General features: G+C 31.5%; 1 protein-coding gene across 1 annotated transcript; it reads right to left on the reverse strand.

Annotated features, from left to right (window-relative positions):
- LOC18049210 (transcription factor MYC2) lies at window positions 1-1,982 on the reverse strand. The gene is made up of 2 exons (XM_024189896.1): window positions 1,834-1,982; window positions 1-1,749 (listed from the first exon to the last, which is right to left on the reverse strand). The coding sequence occupies exon 2, from the start codon at window positions 1,745-1,747 to the stop codon at window positions 188-190; it is 1,560 nt and encodes a 519-aa protein (XP_024045664.1). The 5' UTR covers window positions 1,748-1,749; window positions 1,834-1,982; the 3' UTR covers window positions 1-187.
- Between the last annotated feature and the right edge of the window lie 9,753 nt (window positions 1,983-11,735).

Below are 11,735 nucleotides of genomic sequence, written 5' to 3' on the forward strand. Positions count from 1 at the left end.
GAATGTGGTGATGACTGACAAGACGAGAATTCTGAATTCACCAACAAAATAAAATAAATCAAATTCAACATGATAATTATAAGCTGCTACAAAACAAAAGGTAGGATAATCTGAAAAACGGAAAAAGGACAGAACAAAAAAAAAAAAACGGATGCAGTTAATAAGCAAGATCGAGTAGTAAGCTAAACTAGTTTTGCATTCTTTGGAAAATAGCACTTCTAATAACCTCTTCACTAATCAATCCCTCGGGAATCCTGACGACAACATCCTGAAGCATAGTCTCCCTCACGCTTGATACACTGGCATGATGAACATGAAACTCAAGATCTCTGAGCACATCCATCAATTTAGCTGCCGGATAATTGATATCTGGGCATTGAACACGTATCATGGCTTCTGATCCTACAATCTTCACATCGACATCCATAATATTAATATTAATGCCAAGATGATGAGTAGTCGAAGACGACGTTGGCATCATGATTGTAGAGCCAGTGCTTTGATTGTTGTCATAAACGTTGTACACCACCTTTGATTTTCTAGCCTGTTCACGGAGTTTCGCCTCAAGTTCGTCAACCTTGGCCCTGAGCTCTTTGATGTAGGCAACAGCATCAGCGAGTAAAGAAGCTTTGTCCATTTTGGAAACGTTTGGAACCACAGAGCGGAGAGCATAGAAGCGATGATTAAGCCTCTCACGGCGCTGCCTCTCTGCTTCCACGTGGTTGAGAGGAGACTCTCTTCCGCTTGTTGGCTTTCTTCCTCGTTTTTTGGATGTAACATTAATGTCAGTAAATCCTGAAACGAAGTGACCGTCTGAGTCAGAAGGCCCCGAATCTGAAGATGAACGGCCAAAACCAGCAGCTAATTGTTCTTTCTTAATTACATCGCCGGATACTTCCCGGGTCTGCTGCTTCGAATTCTCTTCAAGGGACCACTCTTTTTGATGATGGTGGTGGTGGTGGTGGGGGGCGCCTGCACCTGAGAACATTCCAATGTCTAGCAGCGGAGCAACATTATTAGTATTATTATTATTTCTGGTCGTGGGATTGGGAAGTTGAAGTTGGCTCTCAGAATTAAGATTGACTTGCTTTGTGAGCATAGTAGCAATGACAGGGCCGAAGAGAGATTTGGCTAATTGCACCAAGCTCCAATCTTCTTTGATCAAATCTGAAGAGCCCAATTCAACAACTCCACAAGCAGTTGAAACGCAGACCAAAGTCTGAATCCCATGCATACGAGCTTCTTTAACTCTTTCACACTCGTACAGTTGGAGCTCATGGTCACCAGTTAGCCACACATAATCACCAGAGCTAAACACCCTACCAAGAGCACTACCATCACCAATTGCAAATGAACGGGTAACCGACACTGTGTAATACCATTCCCCGTCCGTAACATCCCCATCCACCATTCTATCCAAGTCCATATCCTCTCCGAAATGAACTTGAACCTCTTTGCTCACCTTCTTCCTCTCCAAAAAGAAGCCGAATTTCGGCTCGTTGCCTGCGCCTTGTTTGCCTGCCGCCGCCCTTGTAGCAAAATCTTTGCTCCCGCGGAAATAGCCATCACCCCATGATAAAACAAGGCGGCCGTTCACGTCTTTCAGTGGTTGCCAGAAGATGGAATAGACCCACCACTCAGGCCGGTTTTGAACAATGAATTGAAGTCTCTGTTGAAGAGTTGGTGAGGTTTCTTGACAAAACGGCATGGGATAAGACGAAGAAGACGAAGACACAATCTCTTCCATGGCTTCAGAAAAGCAACAATATAATTGATTAATATCAATTAATTAATTAAATATTCCAGTAGAAGAGAGGAAAAGAAGAAATTTACAAAGTGAGTGACGAGCTAGTGATTTCTTTCGGAGGAAAACAATATAACTTCCTTGGCATTAAAGGGAACTCAATTCTCCCTCTATGTTACTTTTGGGCACTAATTAAGCTTTCCACTGTTGGAGGCACCTTTATAACGTGATCGATGAATGAACGTACAGGATCCGCCTCAAAGACTTCAAAGTGATTAATTATATATAGTTGGATTGCAAGTCTACATGTTAATTGTCTCGTCAATGGCTAATTCTAGAATGTATTCTATTGCATACACGTTTTCATGCTGTTCTCAATTAGCTAGCGTTTGCTTTTCCTTTTTAACGTAAATGGTTACGAATTAAACTGATTCTCACACTTGATATCATTTTTTTTCCCCCTTTCTTTTGTGGGGCTAATTTAGTTAAGGTAGCTCTTGTCTGATTGGAAGAGCTAACTGAACCATCTATATTAATAAGCTCAAGATTTCTTTCTTCGCATTTGTTTTGGAAATAAATCAAAAGTCAAAATAGGAGTGCATCTTCTTCAGGAAAATTTACTTCATCATGCTCGCTAAACTTAGCTAAAAACATTAAGAGACCTATAAAATGAACCAATGAATTATTTTTTATCATCCCTGATACTATTTTATTTTATTACCTAAACTCTTAAATATCCTGATATACATCCATATAAGGATGTAATCTAGTGTACAAAGGCACGCGTGGCAAACTCTCACTTAGAGGAGCTGGACCCACAACAAAACTCCCCCAATAAAAGCTTGCCACACGTACCGTCATATATCATAACGTGCACGATGTCACACAAGCTCTTTTATGAAGAACATTTCTTGTTATTATTAATCAACCTCTTGTATATTGCTTGTCCATACATACCGATTAATAAAAGATAATTGATGTATTTGTTTAAGATCTATTATTTACTGCCTCTTCCTAAAAACAACCGTGAATTATTTTGAATAATTAATAAAGAAAAAAAAAGGTCATATATAATGTTGTGGAACAATGAATTATTGAAAGAAGCTAGGCTCAAACTTTGAAAACGCTATCACGTTCACATGCATAAATATCGTGAGGCCATTTTCAATCCAAATATATCTTACATGACAGGACGACAAATGAATGTTTGAAGCAAAACTCAAAAGTCCTACAAAGTAGCTAGGTTGTCCTAATACAGACCAGTAGGTGAAAGAAACACGCCCTCAATCTTGCTTTAATAGACATATATATACGAAGCGACTGCCCCTATATGGCCATTGAGACCACACTCATCTCTCTTTTGATTCAACGGTCAAACGACGACAGTTACTTTCAAATTATTTTCATCTAGAAATTGAAAGGGGACCATGCTAAATGCCTCCTATCTCATCAATATATTATCACGACTATATCTTAAGAATTGCGTTGGGAATGAAGAACTTGGATACGTAGTTTAGTTTTATATATTTCTTCACTAATGATGCGGCTTTCATTGATAAGTGAGTGTAAATGATCAAGCTTTGCTAATTTAAATTCTCAGCAAATTTTATTCTATTAGTGTAATAAATTTTTTTATTAATATGTGTCCTCAGAACACACGTTTGAAATCTTATCGATAACAGTTTAATTAAAAATATATATATTAATGTTTTTCGGTGTAGAAGTTTCTATCAAATTTTCATTCTTCTAGCGGTTTACGGACACTTGGTTGTCCACATCTATTTAGAATCAAATTAATAATTTGTGGTATATTCTTTACCACGTCATTCTGGTCCCTAAAAAAATAGTCGGTCGATTTGGCCTATTGAAATAAGAAGTCAAGAGTTTAATAATTTGGTTGAGATGGTATGAGCTGCATTGCAACTAAAATGTCTGTTTAACGGTTTACAGACGGTTGATTGTCAATATCTACTTATAATAAATTTTTAATTTTTAATATAATCTAGACCATATCTCTTTGGTTCACGAGAGGACGGCTCAGTGAGTTTGACCTCTTCTAGATCCAATACAAATAAGTCAAGAATTCGATAATTTGGGATGAGGTGGGGTAGCGCGCATGATAACCAAAATTAATAATAATAATAATAATAATAATAATATGATATTCTACTTCTTCTTTTTAAATTAAAATTTTGTAACATATTTAGCACCTATCTTACAACAATAAGATAAGGGTTTGTCACGCGGCCGGGTTGCTATTCCCACTGTAGAATTTTATAATGACTATGAGAATTGAGAAAGAAATAGTTAACCATAATATTCTAGTGCGTTGAAGATAAGATCTGTTTAGTTCTAACTTATACACGTACTTTATGAGTGATTAGATTGACTTTCTTCATTGTTCGAGAAGCTTATTGGATTCCTTTTCTCCGTTACTGTAAAATTGCTTTCCAAATGAAATACAAGAAGTTGAAATTTCCAATTGAAATACACACATGATGGGCTCTTAATAATGTCTCGCTAAAGTAATATCTTGTCACACAAATTTTCCACAATCATCAATGGAATGAAAACACGAGGGGTTCAGTTAGCTCTTTTTCATTTCTTCAAAATTCTAAAATTCTAATCATTTGAATTTTCAATTCACATGAACTTTGCCAGAAAATTTTGGCCAACGCGGTGTTTATATCGACGACGGCTTTACTATATATAAGAACACAAAACATGCATGCAATTTCGAGTTCATAATTCAGCACGAATAACATGAAATTAAGAGTTTCATCTCTTCTATTAGTATTGAGACCATGCAAGATCGAAATTATTATCCCAAAAACAGCTCATATTCAGCAGGAATTGGCAATCTCGCCAGCCTCCGCGTAAGTACATGTACAAAGTTGAAAATGTTGGAGAGTCATTTGATTCTTGATAGTACTTAAATTAAAAGGTCAAAAAAGTATCATTAATATTTGCAAATCTTATCGCTGTACATGCATGGTTGTAAATTTTAGATTCTTTTCGCTATGTCTGGACCACCGTAGGACCCATAAACGTACGTCAAAATTCATTATATATAGGTTGTCAAATATCAGCCTTAGTATTGTCAACAATGTCATAATATATTTTAATTTTGCAACGGCTTGAATTGAGATTAAAATAAAAATCCAGCTGAAAGCCTCAGCATAGTTCCCTTCTATTGTTTACATGTCTGGGGTTGGTGTCGTTTCTGAAATAATCAATTATATGACAATTTTATTTTCAAATTGTGTTTGAGTTATTAAAGTATTTATCAAACATATGTTTGAAGAAAACTTACTTTATCAAACATAGCTTATATGAGGGATTTCTTTTTTTCTTTTTAACCCAATACACGGGCAATCATTAAAGAATTGATTATTAGATATAATTTGAGAATAGATTCTAAAAAAAAAATTATTTAACACTTTACCTCAATCCCAAACTTTCAATTATAATTAGAAAATATTTTAAAAAAGAGTAATGCAACATATATATAGAACATATTGTTTATATCTTAATAGATGTGGCATTTTATGTGTCATCCATCAGTCGATTTGTAAAACCAATATATTAGAAATGTATAATAGAGGTCAACTAATACATAGTTTTTATTTTAAAAAATTATGAATGACAATATTTATTTAAAAGAGAATGACATGTCCATTCCTCTTTACTTTTTTTTTTTTAATTTACCACTTGAATCTCTATATTTTTTTTAATATCTCAATTTATCCAAGGTGTTCAAACAATAATAGAATAATAAACATAATACCAAATGTTAAATGTGAATTTTCATCATACCAATTAATTATTTAAGGCTTTTTCAAAATAAAATTAAGTTAATTTACTTGTTAGAATAATATTACTTTTATTCAACCACTATGTTCATGTTATGAAAATTATTCTTATAAATTTAAACAAAGAATTTGTGGCTCTATCATTATTCTTTCCACTAAGACTATCATAAATGAACTTTTAGTTTTGTCTTGTTTTCACATTTCCTTTTCACAGGAAAATGATTCTTTGACAGAAATAATATAAATTTAAAAAGACTTAAATGCCCTCTATTGTAACGTCAGTAACTTACTTTTGTTTTGCGGGCATCTTTGGTAGTGAAATTGTATTTGTACTTTATTATCGGAAAACATAAGACGTTTCAGTCATATCAATTTTTCTGTCAAAATAGAATTACTAATAAAAATAACATTATTTAAAGCACACTATTATCATCGAATGCAATGGTGGTGAAAAAATGACGAGGTCTAAGTGCCTAACCGCCCACTCTATTCCCAATTATAGATTCTGATTCTGTCTATGATGTATGATCAAGTGTGTCTTCTTTTTTTCTTTTATTTTTTTTTTCCCTTCTCATTCTTAATTCAACTCAGTTCAAGGGAGTACATCCATGATAGGGAGAAGAAGAAAAAAATATAAACCGGCATTATAACTTGTGTTTGAATTGTAAAAAGTGGTCATGGTTCCTTTACGGGGTTCAATGAACATGTTGATATCTGATATAGCTTAGTATTTATGAAACATACATAAACAAAAAAGAATTATCACTATCACGAACAACTATTTATTCACTGAAAACATGTGCGAAATTCCCACAGTTTGCTGAAAGAAATTATTGAAACGAGGTGTTCTGAATTTTTTTTTTTTAATTATTATTATGCATCCATTGTCTCCAAAATTAGTGCAGAATAAGCCGTTTGAATGTATAATTGTTTCTCAGATTCATTGCATAGTCTAATGATATGGTATGATAATATCAAAGCTGTCAATCATTCCATTACATGAAATCAAAGGCCACTGCCACGTGATATTTATACAGAAGAAGAAACACACATGATTTTTATGGGCGGCTTTGAATAAAAAAAAAAAAATTCTCACGACAATACTAAGCAATCTTTGTTGTTTTTTTGGTTTGGTTTTGTATTGGGAAGAGGGGGGGAGGGGGGGGGGGGTATATTTACGAAAGTACCCAAGCTTAAAGTTTAGTTTATAAATCTAGCATATTTACCATTTTTCTCACTTTAGTCAGTAAAAAAAGAGCAGTCAAGTGATGGCATGGGTTTGAGCCTCCTTCTTGGAGATCATACAGTTCCTCTTCCAATGAAAAATTAGATAGAGCTAGGTAAGTTTCCCGCTAATGTGAATAGAGTATATGTCCCTTCAATTTTTATGAAGGTGAAAATTTGAATTATATCATAATAGTTTGATCTAATCTAGTCCCAAGAGATTTCTATGTAAACATTAATAATTTTTTTATTGCAATAAGCATACACTGTTAAAAATAAAATAAAAAGAGCATTTTGGACATTATACTCTTAGATAAGGTAGAATTTATTATTTTTTGTTGAAATATGCAGAAGTCTAAATTTAGGTGAAATCTGAATGGGGTAGATAGAAATGTTTGAATGAGATATTTATTTTTTATTTTAAATATTTGAATATAGGCAGCATCTTGTTTGTTTTTATAAAAAAAAAAATCAATCTAAAACATGGCTACTTGACATTTATATCCATATAAGTTAAAACAAAAAAAAAAGAGATTAGATTTATAGTTTAGAAATAAGTAAATTTAATAGAGATTTTTTTTAGATGTAATATTTATTTTTCATTCAAATCTTTTTCTATTTAGATAAAGGTTTCAAAAGTTTATTTTCTAAAATTAGACATAAGTTACAAAAATCAAACAAGTAAATTTAAAAAAAAAAATTGAAATTAATAAATTCCAAAATTCAGATGTTTAACAAACAAGCCTTTGGTTGGTCCATCGTGCAAGATCGCAATAGACAAGTTGACTTTACATTTTATTTAAGGATATTAATGTCCAAATTTTTTTAACTACAAAAGGAAAAAGCAAGTGGGTTATTTTTATAAATTGATCTGAACTTTTAGCCATTCACGCAAATTTTATCTTTATAAATTATGTTTCATTAATTGTCACGTATTCACATTGCGTTAATTCGAATAATTCTGCAAGTTCTATAATGATGTTTGACCCGAAATATGGTTTGTGATTAGATTTTTGTGTGCTTTCAAAGCAACTTAAGGACAATTTTAGTTGGTGAGTTTTCCTATTGAATTTTTGAACAAAATTTTAAAAAATAGAAACAAAATAGTGATTTTAAAAAGTATGAAATAATTTCACTAGTAAGAATTTTTAACGCGTACTTACTCTTCTCATGACCCATGTAAAAATTAAAAATATCATGATGAGAACATTATATTGATGTAATTTGATACAATATCAATTTTATAGGCTTCGGCCTAGTTGGGGACCGAGGCAGATCAAGGCGCTAAGCCCGTGAAAAAGTCAAATTATTTGTGCTCTTGAGAGTGAGAGGAGAAAACCGGCTACATCTAGAGGACTAGAAGTATATCAATGTCAAGGTAAAGTGAGAAATATATTTACTAGACTTTTTTCAAACAATTAATAAATCAGATATAAAAATGATTGTTGTTGAGATAGGTCCTCGAACATAATGCTGGTTCTCTCCTAAAGTTTAATATCTGTTGGCTTAAAGGGTTTTCTTAATATGGCATAAGTCATGTCAATTAAGTTATGTTTAAAATCTTGTCTATTTCCGGGCTTCTGTCTTAATCTCATGAAATTACTGCCTTTCATAGGATTTCAAAAATATATTAACGTTTCACACAAGTGAGTCTATTGAGACTTTATATCATTACTGTGCCTCTATTTGTCTACCTCTTTTGATATCCACATTTCTTTAAGATTGGTTATTGAGATTTATCTTTAAAACAGTTATTGGTAAATTGTGTTCGATTCTTAAAATCCGCATGACCTAAAAATTAGATCCACACCCAATCTCTTGAAGTAATTCATGTGAGAGAGGTCTATTAAGACTTCTTAATGATATTATTATTTATTAAGTCTAAAAAATTGAATTCACATTTTACACAACGGGATTTATTGAAATTTATTTTTAATATTATTGTCGGAAGACTTGGGTCGTTACCTATCGCTTAAGCATTAGAACACCCTAGACTCTCTCCAAATAATTCATGTACCAAGTGTATTTTTTGATTAATGCTTTCAAGTAAAGAAAAAATCAATATCTAGAAATAATTAGGAGAAACTGCTAGTGTGTTAGGAGACACTGCTAGTGTCTAATAACTGAAATATTGGTAATGTTAATTCCCTTAAGTTAGACTTATTAATAAATCTTATATATTCCAATTAAGAAAGGAGTTTGTGGGGTTTCGGATGATAATTAGTTAACTTGAATATTAAGTAAAGATGATATTATCACAGTGCTGCACCGATTGATTGACTAATAATTTACTAAACATTTTAGAGAAACACCCTTGCTCTTTAGAGAAATTAAGTAAAATATTTCTTATGTTTTAAAATAAGTTCAAATCCCCTGCAGTTGTAACAATGTTAGTTTTATTTAGTATTTTACTATTTTACCCCTAATCTTGATGTTGGCCATAAAATTTAAATATATTGAGAATATTATTAAGCAAAATAACTTATATCAATGACTAAACTAATTTAGTAATGAATTGCAAAGTATGGAAAAAAAAACTATAAGTAGGGAAAATGTCATAAATATTCCTAATGATTGTATAAAATATTCATTTAAATACCAATAATGGTATTTGTTTATCACTATTATTATTGTTTCTTTCTTATTGTTTTTGCTAATTAAGTGATCTTAATTATTTATTTCTCGTTAAATAGTAGCAAGTGTGTGTGATACATTATTTTATCAGTAGTTGCTCATATATCCATCTCATATAGTAATTTTTCTCTCTTCAATTTATTATATATTATTCAGGAGAAAACTATGGTGCAACGGTGGTACCGTGCCACCGTTGCACCCAACCATTGGATCCCAATGGATCCACCCATTCAAGTGGATCCAACGGCTGGATGCAACAGTGGCACGGTATCACCGTTGCACTGTAGCCGGACCCTATTATTCATTTGCAATCAATTGCGGGTGCATTTATTTTTAAGTCCAATTAATTAGTCGGCCTTTATTTGCATGTATATTTGGATCTTTCCTTCAATTGTCTTCTTATGTTTTGAGATGTATCTTTAGAATCTTAGATTGCATACACTCAAGGCACGATTTCGTACCCTACGCTAATGTTTTACAACTATTAGGGGTATCTATGACATGTTTTGTATTTACAATTACAAATAAGTCATTTTATTTAAAGAATTCTTAAAATATTTAAATTTTATGGCTAACATCAAGATTGGGGCAAAATAGTAAAATAATATATAAAATAAATACCATTATAACTACAAGATATTTTAACCTAAACATGAGACAAGTTTCACTTATTATGTGTTTAATTGTTGGAGTAGGAGTGAAGAATGTGGATTCCTCCCACTCCAATGTTTACTAATATATTTAAGAAAGAAAGTGGGAGTCCCATTCATTTTTTGAGTGAGAAGTGAGATTCTCACTCTGATAAGAGGAGGTGGGAATGAGAATCCACTCCATTTTCTTTCTTTTTTATCCTTCTTTTATTAAATATAATATAATTATATTTTTAAGATAAAATAATGTTACATTTATTATAAATAATATTATTTTATTTATTTAATTTTTAAAAGTATTATATTTATTTAATATTAATAATTAATAATAATAAAGTGTTCATCATAAGAAAATATTAATTTTATACTATATTATTAATAATAATGTTTCATTTGTGTTGCTCTTATCAATAATTTTTAGTTTACATAATTGAAATTAAAATTAATAAAAGATTGTGATTTACATAATTAAGAACAATAATAATTATTATTAATTTAATAAGATAAATATTTTATTTTAGAAATATATTTTTCACTTTATAATTAGAAAATACAATTCTTTAAATAAGGGTAAAATTATAATTTGAAACAACTTACTACAAATTCAAGACAAAGAAAACACATAAATGAGATTTTGATTCCTATTTCATACTTTTATTTTAATGTAAATAAACAACTTACTCACAATCTCACTTCACATTCTCAATTTCAGGATTTTAACTCCTCAAGATTCCCAATTCAATAAAAAAAATAAACGCTACCATAATTTCTCCAAACAATAAAGAGGTAATCCTCATTTCCCCGACATTTTATTCTACCTCAACCAAGTTTTATTTATTAATTACATCTTTTTTATCATTATCAGGAAGATAATGCAAGATCAATCTTATCTTATAATATTCCTCTTGACTTTTCAAAACTATTTCCACGATTTCATTATTGGTGCAATGCAGCTAATATATTTTTAAAAGTGTTTTTTCCTTTAGTTTTTAGATCTGGACACCGCACCCAATCATTAAGTTGATTAATAAGTTAAAGTTTGTTCTTGATGTTTAAAAATTAATCTCGCTGTTTACTTTTTATACATGATTGATATGCTGGCTATGTCATCAAAATCGTAATTTCAACAACCATTCAAAGGTACCTTTTTTTTTGGTTATATTCGGCAAATTTAGAAAGAAGAACCCGAGAAAGTAATTTTCAGTAATTAGTTAGGATCAAGATTTCTTATGATATAATGTAATTACATTATTGGTAACGAGTTTAGCAATGCGAATACAATAAATAAATAAATTATATGAATTTTAAAAAATCTTTGGAATTTCAGATATGTTCAGATTATAAGACAATCTTGTGCCAAAAGTCATCGTTCAGACACCTTTTTCCAAGTCCAAACTAAAAATGTTCAATTTGCGAATAAGGAAAAAGTTATAGGAAAAGGCAAAGGCATATTTGACGAGTCAAAGGTCATGTCGGTGTTAGGTCCCCAGAGTTCCACTCTTACAATTGCTATCATTAATTCCATGAAGACTAGGATCCACCCACAGCAAATATAATATATGAGAACTATTATTAAAGCTTTAACAATTTAGAGATCAAACTTGATGCAAAATTAACTTCAACAAATTAGTGCATATAGTTAGAGCCATGCGCAAGTGAATTGGAGGTCCG

This window comes from Citrus clementina, unplaced genomic scaffold (genome assembly GCF_000493195.1).
Source record: "Citrus clementina cultivar Clemenules unplaced genomic scaffold, Citrus_clementina_v1.0 scaffold_3, whole genome shotgun sequence".
In the NCBI taxonomy this organism is placed as follows: Eukaryota; Viridiplantae; Streptophyta; class Magnoliopsida; order Sapindales; family Rutaceae; genus Citrus; species Citrus x clementina.

Excerpts from the sequence above, each read along its gene's own strand:
- LOC18049210 (XM_024189896.1), bottom strand. The coding sequence starts at position 1,747 with ATGGAAGAGATTGTGTCTTCGTCTTCTTCGTCTTATCCCATGCCGTTT.